The 17,892-nt window shown below is 32.1% G+C and overlaps 4 protein-coding genes across 4 annotated transcripts; 3 read left to right on the top strand and 1 right to left on the bottom strand.

Annotated features, from left to right (window-relative positions):
* Positions 1–389: 389 nt before the first annotated feature.
* On the top strand, positions 390–1,664 carry Bm1387 (Uncharacterized protein; the record flags this gene model as incomplete). The annotated part of the gene is made up of 5 exons (XM_043077956.1): positions 390–488; positions 748–779; positions 1,020–1,180; positions 1,365–1,457; positions 1,591–1,664. The coding sequence occupies 5 exons, from the start codon at positions 390–392 to the stop codon at positions 1,662–1,664; spliced, it is 459 nt and encodes a 152-aa protein (XP_042933890.1).
* Positions 1,665–1,853: 189 nt separating this feature from the next.
* Positions 1,854–2,814, bottom strand: Bm10252 (Uncharacterized protein; the record flags this gene model as incomplete). The annotated part of the gene is made up of 4 exons (XM_001898521.1): positions 1,854–2,026; positions 2,216–2,378; positions 2,484–2,582; positions 2,725–2,814. 4 exons carry the CDS (start codon positions 2,812–2,814, stop codon positions 1,854–1,856), a joined length of 525 nt encoding a protein of 174 aa, XP_001898556.1.
* A 1,644-nt stretch (positions 2,815–4,458) lies between these two features.
* Bm12035 (uncharacterized protein) lies at positions 4,459–4,791 on the top strand (the record flags this gene model as incomplete). Its single annotated transcript, XM_001898520.2, has 1 exon — positions 4,459–4,791. The coding sequence occupies one exon, from the start codon at positions 4,459–4,461 to the stop codon at positions 4,789–4,791; it is 333 nt and encodes a 110-aa protein (XP_001898555.2).
* A 3,186-nt stretch (positions 4,792–7,977) lies between these two features.
* Positions 7,978–13,269, top strand: Bm2559 (DOMON domain containing protein; the record flags this gene model as incomplete). The annotated part of the gene is made up of 11 exons (XM_001898519.2): positions 7,978–8,131; positions 8,440–8,507; positions 8,774–8,871; positions 9,294–9,523; positions 10,711–10,830; positions 11,083–11,234; positions 11,404–11,650; positions 11,827–11,959; positions 12,057–12,142; positions 12,559–12,723; positions 12,803–13,269. The coding sequence occupies 11 exons, from the start codon at positions 7,978–7,980 to the stop codon at positions 13,267–13,269; spliced, it is 1,920 nt and encodes a 639-aa protein (XP_001898554.1).
* Positions 13,270–17,892: the final 4,623 nt, after the last annotated feature.

Here is a 17,892-nt window from a genome sequence, read left to right as displayed (position 1 = left end):
TCTCCAACCTTTTGAATTTATCATTTTTGTTATTGTTTACGAAAAGATTTGCTAATAAAGTAATGCAATAAGTCGAAGAGAATGGCTTAACTAAGATGAGCAGTTCACCTTCAAATATTTTAACTCTCAGCAAATTATCTCTGATCAAAAATGTCAAATTGCTTTGAGAATGTCAGCAAAGAGTAGAAAAAGAAATAGGAATTTGCATCTTTTCGAGAATTTCAAATGTTTATGATTGTGCTTTAGTATCTTATCAATGCTTTCATATCGTGAACGTATATTATCCCAGTTAATCTTTATCATAAAATGACTTATCAACAGATTTATCTTCTGATAAAAGACTTACACAATGACGGAGGCGTTTTCGTCTTTTTGCTTTCTTAGTTTAAATGTGTAGCAGGAACTTTGGTTTGCTGATCAAAATCTTTTTCACTTTAAAGCGAATTCGTCTACTCAGAACGGGTGCAGCCGGTTTTGTATCCGGCATGGTTAAATCATTTAAATTAATAGCTTAGTGTGAAGCTTGTTTAAGTTGCAGAAATCTACAGAAGTTGCAAAAACTTGCTTAAGTTTCTTGCAACTCTGAGAGTTTAAATTTATATTTTGCTAAATTTATTGTATTATCAAACTTTCATGACGTCATCACAAATTTTTTGCATAACAATAAAAGTTTTCTTATAAAAGATATTTCTGTTCGAGCATTTTTCATTTTGAAAACATTTGAAAGTGATATTAAGTACTTTCAAGGTGTTCAAAGGGAATCTTCGTTTAATTTGCAGGTGCTACATTAGCATCATTTTGTCGAGAGTTGTCAAAGCTATCACAGCTTGAAATATTAAACATAGCTAAAGCATTTCATCTTTTTTTTTTTGAAAGTTCCCAGTAATAAGATGAATTGATAGTGATATATTCCTTATCAATGCATACATATAAGCAGTGATTAGCTAATAATAAACAATGAAATAATTCGATACAAAAAATCGATAAGGCAACTAATTAAAAAGTAATTCATTTTGCAGTAGGACAGAAGAGATGCAGTCACATCAATTGCCAAATATAATTTCCATAACTGGCCTAGCAGTTACAACAACCTTATCAATTCTGGCATCATTAATCATTGCCACATCACCTGTATTACTGATTCACCTGTTGAGTAGACAACCAATTTCAAAGACACCTAGTGAATTTAAACTTAAATAATTTGGCAGTGAAAATATCATCTTAACTAGCCAGGACATTATTGATTCATGTTTAGATTTTAAAAATAGGTCAATTGGGATGGATTTACCAAAAGTTGGAGGAACTTTTCAAATTACTATTTTTTATGTTTTCAAGCAATTAATTCTAATGAATCATTGGTACAGCTAAAAAGGATATCCAACGAATCAATAAATTAGAATTGGCATTGGAAGTTATAAAAGAAGAGATGGCTGAGAAACGTAGAAGTCTTTTTTCTAGTAAGGAAGTTTCTTTGTTGTACCCGAATCTCTCAATGATATCTACGATAACTTTATTGGTGACGGACAAATTACACAAAGTTACATTTCAATCAAAACATGATAACATTTATTGAATTTCTTTCAATTATAGAAGGTCGACTGCAACTTCAGCGCATCATCAGAACAATTCAAATGGAATATATCAATTTGAATTATGCAATATAAAGAAGCGTTATTACTTATTAAAGTTAATTATGAATCACAATTGAATTGAGAAGAAAATTTGTGACGAGAAAAAATTTCAAAAAAAAAAAATAGTTTAATTAGAAAATAATTAGAGGAGTAAATAATTGTTAAGACAATTATTGTATGACTCATCGGAACTCATTGCAGGAACAATTGTTTCTGATGCTATTACCTATGCTTTTTCTCGAAGCCATACTGTCCTTCTTGCGGTTTCTGCTCCGTAATTTCACTTTGATAGTTACTGACAGGAGCGCTTGGATTTTTCACTTCCGGTGCGTTACTTGGAGCGACAGCCATTTTTATCACACGGCGTTTGAAGACTTCATTGCTTTGTTGCTTACCTGCAAGAAATTTATCGCTCCGGAAAGTCAATCAAATTAGACTGTCTGCCAGTTGCGCTTTTGCTAATTGTTTGGCGTTTCTTTTGAATGCTTGAAATGCTTTCTATTCTCAACGAATTCATCTTTTTTGCAAAGACTTAAGTTTTCATGAACACAAGAAAGTTTTGCATAGAATTTGAGATGATTAACCTCCATCATTCGTTCCTATTCTCGTCGTCAACGACATGTCATTTTTGTCCCCTGCTGGTGCGGTGATTGTATCTACTGATGAAGTTATTATGGCTGATGCAGGAACATCTGTTAGTGTTGATCCGGCCGATGATACTTGAAATCCGGTGCTATGTACCATTTTCTGCATTATAATAATTAATTACAGTTGGAGATTATTTTTCTAATTGTTGAAATCAATAAAGCCAATTAATATGAAAAATGTATAAATTAATGAAAAAAGTCAAACCGAATTTGGTTGTTCAGCCATAGTTGTATCAACTAATTCAATAGCTTCAGTAACTTGTAGTGGTGTCATGGTGTGGTTTAAGTGTCGCATCATAGGGACCTAAAAATTTGGGTTTTTAGTTGAGAACTAAAAACTTAACCTAAATGGTAGCTTAATTGAATTTGAGGTTATTAATAATATTTGATTGAAGTTAGGGTGTAAAAATTGAAAATAAATAGTTAGTAATGGTATGTAAACCTACCTGGGGCTCTTCAGTGATGTTTCGGGATCGAGAAACATCGGTAAAACAGAAATGCAGCAGTTGCGCAGTTGTCAGCAATTGAATTAACATAGATTTTAGCCTACTGAAATTTCTTTGTTGATTGTTTTGATGGATTTGTAAGGAAGTATTCAAGCATATGTTTGCAGTATACTCTCTAAGGTACACTCATTGATGTGCAAATTCTCTGAATTATTTTGATAGATTTAAAAGTAAACTGTGATAACTCTTAAGGCTGATTATATTCAAATAATTAATTAAGCAGCGGAATGGTTGCGGAGCGGTACAAAACTTCACATAATGTTCGGAAAACCATTGCAAACAACCTTAAAAAATTGCAAACAGAAACTGGAAATTCTTAAAAGTGAAAAATATGACAACTTAATTTAGCTAAGACCCTAAATTTTTAATATTTGAAAAGAATCCATAGTCGTTGCGAGCAACTTTAGCTTGTAATAAGAAAGCATTGGCTGTACAACGTCTATTTATATTCTCCGCAAAATAGCTGTGCTTATTGCTTCATGAAATTTACAAATGAAACCTATCAGAATCCGGTTTTCATCCAGCAGTGGAAAATGAAAATTTTGGATGTTGCCATCAACATATTGCCAAAATGACAGAATATTTTTAAACTAAACTTTATTACCATTCATTTCACTTAAAATAAAACTAAATCGTTTCTCTATGCATTCTTTTTTATCGGATGGAATAAGCGTAGAGATAATTACCCAGCAGAAGCTATCAAAATTATCAAACAAATTACCAACGAGATGTATTGAAGACAGAGAATCCTCCTGTTAGTAGTCTGAATTATTCCGGTTTATTACGGTTTAATTATAGTACAATATTAAGCAGTAAAAACGGAGGTTTAATTACCGGTACTTAGATAAAAACAAGACATATGCATTTTACTTAGCCATTAAAATTTAAGGCACTTAATGAGTAAAACAACTGACAGTTTAAGTTTTGACAAGTATTATCAGTTCATTGCTTTCTTAATTTCCTCTTTCGAAGAAGTTGTAAAAATACAAAAGATAGAAATTTAAAGCAAAGTACCCTATTTACTGTTAGATAAAAGCAGCAGTTCAAGAATTAATGAAAACAAGAATTTTTTCGAAATTTTATTCGATATCCGGTTTTGAGATGCTGTGAACGAAAGTAAATTAAAATAATCCATTACCTTTTTTATCAATATCTTTTCGTTCTATTCTTTGTTAAATTGCTCTTTTTGTTTTAGTGTAAAACTAGCTGTAAAGACTGGAACGGATTACGTTGCGTGACGCATCGCTGCGTAACAGTGATTTATGTTTTGTTCTGAGTTGAAATTCGTTTCTTTGTTAGAATGAAATAAATGGCAATTAGATGAGGGAAGAGAACTTCTCAACCTCGTCTCTTTACTAATTTCCAGTTTTTTTGATAGTTGCATGAGATAAGAAATGAAATGACTATTTATCATTACAACTGGAATTGCATGCCTCAGGCCAACTCATTTTCTTGAAATATGTGAAATTTGCTTGGAAACGGATTTCTTATTAGTACCTAAAGTCTTTTTTGCATTTCAAAATGACTTATCAAGCCTTAATCAGTGCACATATTATGAAATGACTCATCTTTGTGAAATGATATTTGGTCTTTGAGGATTATTATTAATTTAAAAAACAAATTTTTTTTATTTTTTTAAATTATATTCTGAGATTTTGAGAATTACCAAAGCTAATGGAAATAATATTACTGCTCGAGAGTGATGCTATTAATAATTATGGTTCTGTAGCTACTGCTGCTGTTGTTATTGTTATTGTTGTTATTATTATTGTTGTTGTTGTTATTGTTGTTGTTACTGTTGTTATTGTTGTTGTTGTTATTGTTGTTGCTGTTATTGTTGTTGTTACTGTTGTTATTGTTGTTGCTGTTATTGTTGTTGTTGTTGTTGATTTGATGTGGGTTGCAAAAATATCAACTCTTTTGTTTCACTTTTCATTATTTAGCGCAGTTCGCAAACCTGTTTTTCGGAGAAATTGTCGAATGAAACATCATCCACGGACTTGTTAACTCTTCCTGTTATCTCTGATTTCCCTAATAAAGTGATAAGAGTTTTTATAGGAAGGTCATTCTAAACTTTGCGTCCATTTCCTATCAAACCATAATAAACTGTTAATTTGAAACCAAAAACCTCTATAAACTCTACTTCTCTTTTAATTACTATTGTTCGAAATGCCGTGAGCAATTTTTCGATCCTTTATCATATGATGACCCAACATCCTAATTATAATTTCTAACAATCTTTTTCTCAACTTTCCTAATCTGTCGTAAAGTTCAATTCTATCCTTTTATTAATCAATTCCTCAGTTCAATTCTATCCTTTTATTAATCAATTCCTCAGTTCAATTCTATCCTTTTATTAATCAATTCCTCAGTTCAATTCTATCCTTTTATTAATCAATTCCTCAGTTCAATTCTATCCTTTTATTAATCAATTCCTCAGTTCAATTCTATCCTTTTATTAATCAATTCCTCAGTTCAATTCTATCCTTTGATTAATCAATTCCTCAGTTCAATTCTATCTATTAATAAAAATTAATCAATTCCTCTCAATGTATCTATCATTTTAATCCAATCGCAGTTCTCCAATTTTTTCAGTTGAAACTATTCCTGCAAAGGTCATTGTGTATTTTCCTGCAATTACTAAGAATTGGTGCAAATTGTCATTCTCACGCACTTTTCAATTTGATAAATGAAATGAAATGGAATGGAATGGATGAACGATTGCAAGTTACGATTGCATTTTATCATTTTAATATTGCATGCATTGGCTAATTTCTCATCACAAAATATTGCTTATCGTTATCTGTCATTGCTATTGTCAACCTGTCACTGCCATAGTCAACCTGTCAATGCTATTATCAATCTGTCATTGCTATTGTCACACTGAAATCATTCAATGCCGTTAGCAATATTACATCATCTCAACAAACTCCAAATGGATATCTCGAAGCAGTACGCTTTTGCAGTTAAATTAAACAAGCATTGAAAGGACTTAAAAGAGGATTTAATTCGTTACGTTTACATTTGTGTAAGAAGAGGGTAACTTTTCAAGAGATTATCTCGTAATGATGAAAGCATTGTTGAAAGTGCTAAATGTTAGAATTTTCCAATCACTTCCATGTATAAATCTGAACGAACAAGATAGCTTGGAAAATTTTCAGATACATTTGATGTATCTTATCAGATGGAGTAGTTTACTAAGTTATAATTTATGCTAGTAGCATCTTAAATAACGAAACATTTAATAGTTTGATGTAAACTTTGACTGTGAAATATAGTGCAGGAACAATTAAAAGTAGTATGCAGATTATTCTAGAAGAAATCCGGTTCTTTTGCAGTAATTCTATACGACTGATCAAAATAGTTATAATTTAAGTATGGCGTACTCCTCATCAGTATTAAATCTGAAACATAAATGTTTAACTTTATTAAGTTCATCTTCCTGTTTCGTCTTGATTTAAGTATTGAAGATTTGACTGACAGAATTATTTAGACAAATTTAAAGATTTGTGAGAATTCAAATTTTAAAATTTCAATCATCCTTCACCAATCCAAACAGCACAGAAGAGCAGCAGCTTTTCATGAGTCATATTATCATTTTGAACAAGATATGAAATAATTAATGAATGTATATTCTCATCCTTTCACATGCAATAATAAAATAACACTCTTTCCCTCTCGCTCTTCTCATATCACACTTTTTCAATAAATTATCGAAAAAAAAACTTGAATTCTTTAAACGTCTCCACTTTATCTTATACTTTTACCAGTTCCTTGTGAGCACCAACTGTTACCGTGGAGTCCCATTCCACCGTCAAATAACGTTAATAGTGTGCTTCATACCATATTATTATCACTTATTTTGCAGTTCTTTGTTTCTGAAGTTAGTTTGAAAATTTTTGAAATTTAAATTCTGATGACTTTCAAAATTTTCTATCAATCATTTTTATTTTCAAATTACTAATCTACTGCAAATTCTTCTTTGCATTCTGCCTGCTTACATAAGCAATTATGTAAATGTGATTGTTGCTTCAATTTATCTGCCAGATATCTTCAAATCGAGAAATCCCTGAAAGTATGTCGTCGAGAATGCTATTACGGATATCGTTCTTGTTGAAATAAGAGTGGAGAATTGCGCAGATGTTTCTAATCTTCCATTCTTTTCTCTGTGCTTATTATTTCTTTCAAATTTTAAAGCTTTAATAGATATACGATATTAGAATTTAAAGAGTACAGATACGGTACTCCAGAAACTGTGTCCTCTACTTCCTTTCGAGTTGTGACAATTGCACTTAACCTATGGAAGCAATTAAAATTTGTAATGTGCTAGTTTGAAATTTATTCATTTTTTAGATAATATAGTATGGAAATTCAAAGTTTATTGAATTATATAAATTTTGTTGTCACATTGAGTATTCTTGACATCATAATATTACCCATTCCCTCTGCCAAAAATCTGATTTGTTGCACAGAAGCAATTATTACTTTTACTTCAAATTATTCCTTTATAAAAGTTACCTTTAAATTTCCTTTTTATCTTAAATTTGAAAAATCAACTAATGCTATCACAACGACTAAAGTAAGATGTGATGAATTAAATTATAAATTTTTTAAATATATCCCATACCACTTAAAACTATCATTACTTTCCTGAAATACCTTAACACAATCATTTCGAAGAATCAATCTTAACTCAATGCTTCCTTGAATTGACATTAAAACTTCCTAAACTGAATAGGTGGACACATCAAAAAATTAAAACAGTTCAAGAATCATATCTTTGATTTCTAAAACAAAAATTGAATAATGAGTTTTTCTCTCAAATAAAATTTGAATTCCTTCAAAAAAAAGAAAATTTTTTTTAGTGTAAGGTAATGATTTTCCTTCTGATCTTAACATTAGTCTTCAATATAGTTATCAGAATTAACAATTCATTATCAATTACAATTTATTATTAACTTTATTATCAAAGTTAAATTGATATTTCTGTGCAATTTCAATACAGGCAATTGTGCAAATCTGCTGATCAAATGGAGGAGCCGAGAATAGGTGATCAAGACTAAACTATTATCACTTTTGTGATTTGTGATAATGATATTATCAGAGAATTATCTTTCGTTCTCCGTAACATCTGCTTTGTTTTTTTTTTTTTTTTTTTTGTTCATATATTTTGAGTGAAATGCTGTAGAAAGTATGCTACAATTATTGCTTCTGTTGCATTTATTGTTGCGGTACAGTGCCGTGGGACACGTGGCGTTGACGTTTCCGTCAGCTCGATTTCCACCGCTCGATTTCTTGGATTCCGCCCGAACAATCAGTCCGTGTGGTGTACCTAAGCCTGATAGTCGTTAGTGATTGTTGCTCTTATTACTAATGTAATCATCAATACCAGCAAGTATCTTCCATTTTTATCAAGACTTAGCAAACATTGTATGTTTTAATTTCTAATTAAATGTCACTTCGACTTATCCGCCTAAAGTAGAAAACTTTTTTAAATACTTTAATTTAGATTAAGTTAATAAGTTTTTTTAAGTAGCAAATTAAAATAGATTAAAACCGATTGATTTCAACATTTTAATGATGAATAACTTCTTCTCCATATCTGATATGTTTCTTTAACAAATTCAAAATTCAAAAATTTATAATTAATTTAAGCACGTTACACTCAATTATACGTTGGTGAATCATACAATTTCACGTGGCGATTGCAATACCCACACCAGGTTAATTAATTATTATGTATCATTTTATGAAACGTATCAGCAACAGCAATTGATTCAAGTTGTTTTCTTTCTTGAACTTTTGCAGGACACTTTCCTATTCAATTCTTCATTTAATGGTTGAGCTTAATCAGTTCAAATGTTTTTGAAAAGAAATTAATTTAAGTAATAAGTTCAAATTTATGCAATAAAATTTATTTTGCAAAGTGGAATGATGCCAAAAAAAAAAAGTAATTTTCGGAAAAGTAAAAATTTTTTATATTTTTTAGGGTGGATATCGCTTATCAGTGATAAATGAGACTGGAGATGTTGTAGAACAATTAGCGCCCCTGAAAGGTAGCAAATATGTTGGTCTCGATGATCAAACGTTCGTTTATCCTCTTTTAGATATTATTTATTTTGACAAATTTTGTTTTAAAGCAGACACATTATAGAATTTGCAAACTGGTTAATCACATCTTCAAAATTCCATTAAATTTCGGTGATGAATTTTAGATTTTTGTTCATTTTTAAAATCTCAACTAGAATAAAAGTCTTTTTTTGAAGTTGTAAATTAATTTTTCATCTTCTTTAATTGTCTTTGAAATTGGTAAAATTGTGCAAAATGAGAACGCTCAGTAAATATGATCGTTTAGAAGTGGCATTAGGAAGCGGAACTGTAAGAAGAAAGAGGAAAGTTGAGGAATTTATTTTCCCTCCAGCAATAACCTCTCAAAACAGTTTTTTATTCCTCCAAAATGGCACTAAAAGTTTATTATCTAAGATAAGGTAACAGTTGGGCATTTATAGGTTGCAGCATGCGACAGTTCGTCCTACACGTCCGTGTACGCCGTGTATAGTTTTGCTTGAACGTCAAGCTTTAGAGTGGGGCCAAGCTTATGAATTTCGATCATGTGCTGATGTAAATATTGTCCAAGAAGTGCCAAAAGATGATGAACGATGCTCAAAACACGGTGATTACGAGAACGGTAAATGTAAATGCCGCCATTCATATTCCGGCGAACTATGCCAATATAAAGGTTAAATTACCTATTAATGAATATTACTGCTATTAAACAATTTAAATAATCAATTGTTGATCAACAGACTTCTAAAAGTGTCTCAGGAATTGTTTTGCTTTATCCCGAAAATCATAAATGCTTGTCGCTACCGGAAAACAATTATAATAGCAATCTTGTTAACGATATTTACGAGTAGTGTGATACAAATAAGGACGGAACTGATAATAAACAAGAAATAATTGCATTAGATGTGTTAACCCTCATTCGTTGTTCTTCTTATCACTTAATCACTTCAAAATTCGAATATGTGCATGGTTTCTTTTATTGAAAAGACTTCCAATTAGTGAAGTATGAATTTTTTGTTTTTCCATTGCTATTGTTAAAATCATCCGGTTTTCTGGAATACCGATATAACGTGCTTCTCAACGGCAACTAAAGCTGTGCCATGTTGACAGGACGGGCGGTGTTGTCATTTAAGACGAAATGAAGAAATGCATTAGATTCAACTGGAACGAGCATAATTGTCATTAATATGTGACAGAAGATAAACGAATCAAATTGTTTATGAAAATGTCATGGTAATTTGCAATGAATAACTATTAATGTTGACAATATCCGTCTTAATTAGAAGTTTTATTCCTCTAAAAGAGAAACATTCGTGGGGATGGATCCGTCCGGATCGATCATGATGGTCTGTCACTAAATCTGAAAAAAGTTTGACGGTAGCGGCAAGATTTCCTTAAAATTCGAACATTTACCTATCACTTATAAGTGCATTCAAATAACGTCGCTTATCAATATTGACAACTCTTATCAATAAGCCTGTTGATAACAAATGATTGATGATATGGCTCTCCTGATTGATCTCTGATTTGCTACTGCTTTGATCATTTCTCTTTTCATACATATATTTACTGGGAGAGTAAAATGCAGCTAGTATTGACTTACTTATTTTGGACTTCAATATATTGTCTTCCTTTCCTCCTCTAAAAACAATGGGAAGGCATATTTACCTTCAGAATTTCTTCCTGCATTGTGAAGTTTTCTTGGGAAAAACTTTTGAGAGCATTAAAAGAGTCACAGTGCACTCAGATTTTGCATTATTTTCTTAAAAAAAAAAATTAGAATAAAAAAGTAATGAGAAATTAATTGATGAGATTGAATTTCTTGCATTCAGTTTTAATTGCAATGCTAGAAAATTTCAGATTATTGTTCGACCGACGATGATTGCCTGAACGATGGGAAATGTGTTAAAGAAGCAAATGGAATTGTAAGAAGGACGTGCTATTGCTCTTTTGGCTACTTTGGACAGAACTGTGATCGAAGTTTGTTTACTGATATAAATTAACGGCCAGGAGATACTTCTTTACGAGAACAATTAAAAGTTAAACTAATAAGTAGCAGTCATTTTAGTATTTTAGTTTTTACTTTGTATGAAATGCTCTTGAGTGACACTTCTGGCATATTCTCGAATGGCAGAAAAGAAAGAATCGAACAGTGAGACGAAATTTATACTTCCACAATTTCATATCAACTGGTTTTTAATTAAATTTAAATTCGTTTAATAATATTTTTAGCATTTGATGCTAAACCTGAAAATGATAAATGTTTCAATTATGATTATCCAAAGGATGAGAAAAAGTATAACAAATATGGTCTTTTTGGAGAAGAATGCTTTAAAAAAATTGCACTAAATGAGAACGATTTTGTTTATTCACGAGTTGTTCAAGTAAGTTTTAATGAAACTTTGATGGTGACATTTTCTGATGATTTTTTTGTTGATGACATTTTAATGAGAAATTGTGATGATTGAAAGATTTGAGAGTTTTTTTTTTTTTGATTGAATTGAATAAATAATTCTTACCTTGGTGTCTTTAAACGAGTTGTAATAATTTAAGGATGAACTAGAGATAATTTTGGATTATGAAAGCACATCATGGATTTCAATTGGTTGGCGACCCATGGAAATCGATCGTTCTTGCAGATTATTTCCCGATTTGGAGAATACTCGAAATAAGCGCGACACCAGATGGACATTGATTTCACATTCAACTATTCAGATGAATGAGTCGCAGTATCGAAGTCCGATCGACTTAAATTTAATGCCAGTGCCAATTCCTAAACTACCTGAAAACAACGGCTTGTGTAATTGCATTTACTCAAATTTTTATTTCAGTTCTATCAGAGCTTTTGAAGTTATCACTAAACAAACTGAATTATCAATTTGCGATATTTTTGCCGAAATATTTTGGCAAAATGAAATTTGTTCGTTTTGTGTCTGTGAGTTGAAGTTAATATTCTTCTGATGCCAATTGTTCCAGTAAGAGCAGCACTTCTGGCACCTCTTCATCCCATGGATTGTACAGATATTGTGATCGGTTCGGTGCGGGATGGCAGGTCGAGAATCAACGATATGTACACCAGAGATCGATCCACACCACTTTATGACATTTGGTTAGCACTGCTTTTGTTTACAGTCATTTATTAAGGTTGTAAAGATGCAATGCACAGTGCTTATGTTTGTGACAGGAGCGAATGACAAGTCTTTTAGGCTTGACGGTGAAGAGTCTTTTTCGGCAGCTTACGGCATAGAACGTGATGGCCGGACGATAGTTATGTTCAGGAGACGAATTGCTGGTAAGAATTTTTCTTTTTTGTTAATAATTTTGTCAATTGTAATGTAATTTTTACCTTTTTTGAAATCGTACGGAAAGAAGCAATATGAAATTGTCCGATAAATCGAGATTAGCCACTATACAGCTCTATTTTACCCATACATTACCCATACAACAAGGCTAATTGTCTTAGTTACAGCGTTAATAGAATCGCTCATCTTTACTGGGTAACTTTTTGAAGTTTGATCACAATAAATAATAGAAAATATTAAGTCTGAAAGGATTTTAGCAATTTATTATTTAAATACTTCTCTCTCTTTCTCTGTCTCCCCCATATCTATAGGAATATTCTAACTTCATTATTTTTTACAATTTCAAAAGTTATTCAATCTTTGGGAATAATTATTTTGCAAATAATCATAATATTTTTTATCTCAGAGATAGAACCATCAGATCACCCACTTGGACCGGGTGAAATTTTTGTCATCTATGCGAAAGGACAAATGATGGGGTCATATTCGCATGCTGTCAAGTCGGCACTTGATCAAGGTCCGATCAGTGATCACAACTTTTACAGACAAGACGAAGTGAAGTACCACGGAAGTAAATCTTTTTTACTCTCTGTCACAGAGATTATACGGTTTGCAATTTATACCCCAAAAAATACATTTTGCTTTTTTAGACAGAAATCGTGGAGTACACTCTGTAGTATTTGTTTCTGTCGATGAACAGTTCCCGAGTATCCGACCTCCGCTCCGGTCTCGACATCCGGATCCGTCATCTTTGCAACATCCGGCAGCTGCTGTGCACAATTCTTTTGCCCACGGAGCAGAAGTTCCGAAAGCCACGCAAGCTGTTTCGCTGCCAACAACAATAACAAGCGAAAGGTCATCATCTATAAGTGATATGATGCGACGACCATCTCTTCATTTGAACTCTAAAACAGAACCAACAGTCAAAAAAGAATCATTACTCATCCAGTCTGAACCAGTGCCAGAACCTGAACCGGAACTTGAACTGGAACCTAAATTAAATTCTCGAGAAATCGACTACTTATATTTTGATAACGGATCGTTGATGTTAAACACATTCCAACTAGTCTATTTCTTCTTCTTTCTCTTTTTCCTTCTTTCACACTGTTATTTGTAAGAATTGTTATTATTACTTTGCTATTGTACGACTGTTATAGGTTAAAGTGCTTTTCACATTGTATATAAGAAATTCTGATCTGTGCGAATGGGAGAAAAGACAAAGAGAAATGTTTCAGATTTGAGTCATTGAATCAAATCTTTAAAATTTTGAATTATTATATTTTCATAGAGCTAAAGTTTTCACTCAAACCAAAATTTATTTAATTACTACTTTAGCTTATTTTTTGGATTGGTTTATTTTCTATTCTACAACAGTCATTTGTTTACTAACATTGTCAACACTGGAAGATCTGTCAAAGTATGACTGAGTCATCTGAAAATGAATATATAAGGGAGGATGAAAAGTTGCTGATGTGATTAAAATTGTTCGAATGTTCGAGAATCTGTGCTTTGGTCACAGAGAAATGGAATTGTTGATGATAAGCTTAAAGGTCAATTTGTTCACCCAACAAAACTTTGTTCCTTCTCCTTTGATGATTTCAAATAATTTTTTCCAACTATTTCATAAAAAGTGTCTTGATGAGATGTTATCTATTCTTCTGCATATTAAGTGGATTTTAAGAAGATTCTCAATACGAGCAGAGGACACATACGGCGGCATTCTCAAAGCATTTCATAGTCAATTCGGCAGTTGACAGTTCAGAATTTCTTCTAATTCAAAATTTCATCTTTGGCTAACGCACCGACAGATTGGTTCTGGCAAAGCATTAAGTAGACCATGGCAATTTGAATCGAAATCCATTTCCTTCATTTCTTTTCTGCTTATTAGCAAATGAACTATTTTGTTATGCTGCTTTTCTCAGTTTGATGTGTCGTTGACGATGAGTGCGACATGGATATTAGCTGTCTCATCATCGATTTAGCGACAGTTGACAATGACATGTCTCATTCCTAGCACCAGCCGTATTTTCTCTTTTACTTCAGAATCTTTCTTCCTCTCAGAGCGGAAGGATTGCTCGGATGAAATAAGTTTAGCTATCTTCCTCTTCTCTTCTTGCTTAGATATATATAGATCGAGCTTCAACATTTGTGAGCTTTCTTCCAAGTCAAATTGACTGACCTCACTGTTTCTCTTACTGATGGATACTACCCGAATATCTATCTCACTGATGGATACTTCCCGAATATCTATCTCTCTTACTGATGGATACTTCCCGAATATCTCTCTTACTGATGGATACTTCCCGAATATCTCTCTTACTGATGGATACTACCCGAATATCTCTCTTACTGATGGATACTTCCCGAATATCTCTCTTACTGATGGATACTTCCCGACAACCATAATCTTCAGTGAAAAAAATTTAATTTTAATGGATAAAATTTGAAAAAAGTACTTAAGACCATAATGGAATAGCTTAGGCATTATTTCTGAAAGTTTTTGCACCAGTAAAACCGGTCATATCTATGAGACGCAATTAAAAGTCCCGACACGCTTCTCTCTCGTATTCAGTGAGATACGTGTAGTTGTACGTGACATACTTCAATATAATTAACGTAGATTCCAGCTTTTTGTTTTCATAAGGAATAGTGAATTGCTTGTGCGAGTATTTATGCGCAAATGGTTGTGTATGCGAAGAAAAATCTAAGTGGTACAGGTAGCAGCTGGAAAAGTTCATGTCACGAAGTTCTTCTTGTAATTAGTTCACCTGTCTATCAGCTCACCTGTCTATCAACTCACCTATTTATCGTTCTCATTTAATCGTGCACTGTAAATTGATGGATAGCAAATGTATGCAAGACGACATAGACCAGCAAAAAAAATGGATGCAAATTCAAAAGCTTTTATAATTTTGATGTTTGCAAGCCTCTCTCTCTCTCTCTCACTGTCCCATTTCATTTTGCTTGTTTAATTTGATTAAAGTGATTAAAAGAAAAGAGATGACATTTGTCAGACAGTGATGACATAATACTCCAAAATCTAATTACTGTTCTTGCTTATTTGCTTATTTGTACTTCAATTTTATTTGCAAGCAAATATTTCTAAAAATTCATTCTGCTTGTTCTCTTCTTTTAATTTCTGTTCACTTAATTCAAAGAAAAGAAAAGATTCATTGTTCACCTTTTGTTGGATATATTCAGCAGCATATTAAATTAAATTAATGAGTACAATCTATGCACTTCATTGCATCGTACTATCATTGAAGTTAGATTGACACACAATCCTACCTGTCTGATCGATATTGTGACAAAGTAAAATGCTTTTTATTAGCTTTCAATTACAAGGCACAAAGAAGGATTTACTTCAAAGGAAAGAGCGCGACGCAAACGCAAACATTGATAGTTATAATTTATGAAATCTCCGTGACTAATATCAGATGACGTTGTACCCTTTGCTGAATATAAATTATCCACGGGAGAATGAACTGATGGATAAAGTTGCCCGTGACAGTATGGTAAAATTGACATAAAAGAGTCGGATCACATAATGGAACTTTAATTACACTTACGTGAGAAGTGTCATTCATTGAGAAATTGACTAGGTGATAACTCCTTGTTTCTGCTAGATTTGTTTTTTCTTGGCTGCACCACAAGAGACTCTCGAGATGTTCTTTTAATTGAAAGCACTTTTAATGTCATTTCCGTGTCGCGTTTACATTAAATTTTAGTTTTCAGTAAGTTTTAATAGCAAGCAAAATGGTAAACCATTGGTAAAATAATAAACAAATAATCTTTTCTTAGTAAACAAAAAAACAAATTCAATCAGTAAATAACGGAATGTGTGGTATTCCGTCCCTCTCCCCAATTTCATTTTTTAATCAATTTGTCACACTGACAAATAAACCTTTTCCGCTAATCGATTTATAATTCTTTTATCATTTCTAACAGCCAATTTTTACAATGTGTGGACACTTTGTTCGTTTATTTATTTGCTCATAACAGAACATTTTGTAGTTTATTTCGAGACAGCAATCCGATCGATCGATAATTTATCGATTGATCGGAAAACAGGCATAGTGACGTCACCGATCTTCTTATTTGTTTGTAAGGATTTCGTGATCAGACAACGATTCGATCAATCTAGAAGAGACATCTGGTTAAAGGCAAAGACACTGTGGAATTGGTCAAATAGTTGAGGCAAATTAAAAGGCTTAATCGAGACTTTCCACCAATTATTGTCTATAAAAACTTCAATTTCGTTATTATCAAGTGAATTCGTTTCTTTTTTTCTTGCAATTCCAACATTTTAAAGTCAAATTTGGCTATTTGTCCATTTCTCAATCAAAATGCACCCCTTCCTCATGTTTTTTCCATTCCTTCTCATTCACTATGAGCAATCGATTTTGCTGAATTTATCGTTTTCCGCTTTGTGCTCTCCAAAAAAAAAAAACAAGGACTCACCAAAATGTACTTTCGTTATACCTACACAATTAGTCATCGCTCAAAGAATTTCCGAGTGGAAAGTTTGCTGACAAAGTTTCACCATACAAATGACCCATTTACATTTATTTAACTATGGGAGTGCTAGGCTTTACTGTTTTCTGTTTATTTTACGGTCATTCAATTAAATTTAAGAATAATTAGGGATACGGATGCTTTTCTTTTTCTTTTCGAAACTAAATTCATACAATAATGTCATATTTTAATTTTCTGAGTGAAAAGTCTCTCTCTTCATTTAATTGAGGAAGCAGACTATTCCCTCTAATGTTACCTTCTCGAACATGCAAACATTTTCAATTTTGAAACTAACTATCACTTAACTTCAACTCACTAACTTTCACTCCTTCATGCATCAAAATAAACTTTTCTATCTAATAATTGATGACTGAAGTTTGAAGCGGATTAGCATAGTATAGTAATGATATGATATGATATGATATGATATGATATGATATAAAACTTTCTATTCATTATTGATAACAATTAAAGTGAAACATAATTGACAAAGAAAGATGAACAAATAATGAGCATAAATGGAGAACTATGTAACTCTAACATACATAGACGATACGATTGTATTTTGTGTTAATGAGGCAAATGCTAATTAAGGCTAAGATTTCAGGTGAGACAGACGTACGTACGTGAGTAAGGGTGAATGGCTATTGTCATCCCGTGTGTGTCTCTCTGGAAATAACTAGTTTACTCGATTTAGTCAAGTGCTGATGAAAAGTTGTTTACATATGAATGATTGTTCGGGGAATAATTCATGACAAAATGATGAAGATAGTGCAGCAAATTATATTCAATATACCCACTCAATAATGTCTCCGAAATCATCACCGTGATATTACATTTCGATTTTACAACTTTCCCAAAAATTATAGATGCGCTTTCCTTGTCTCATTGACATTTCCATCGTTATATCCCAGTCATTTTTCCATAAAAAGTTTCCAAAGTAATATTTCAACTAAGAACATTATCAATTCAAACGGAGTAATTTTTTTCTAAATCCGAAAATGAAATTGTGCTTCAAAAATGTATTTGAACATATAATTCGTGTATTTGACACCCTTTCGATGCTGTCACATTCTCATCATTTTTGCTATTTTAGGAAAAATTTCCTCAGAAAAGTACAACTTGTCAGGTTTGAAAATATTCGGTAGTGAATACTTGTCGATTATTAACGAATTTTTTTTCCATTTTTCTTTACATATTATGCTTCAAATAAATTAAACATCCA

This window comes from Brugia malayi, assembly GCF_000002995.4.
Source record: "Brugia malayi strain FR3 genome assembly, contig: Bm_v4_Chr2_contig_001, whole genome shotgun sequence".
Classification (NCBI taxonomy): domain Eukaryota; kingdom Metazoa; phylum Nematoda; class Chromadorea; order Rhabditida; family Onchocercidae; genus Brugia; species Brugia malayi.
Note: the sequence above shows the minus strand (reverse complement) of the source record. Positions and strands in the feature narration are given on the sequence as shown.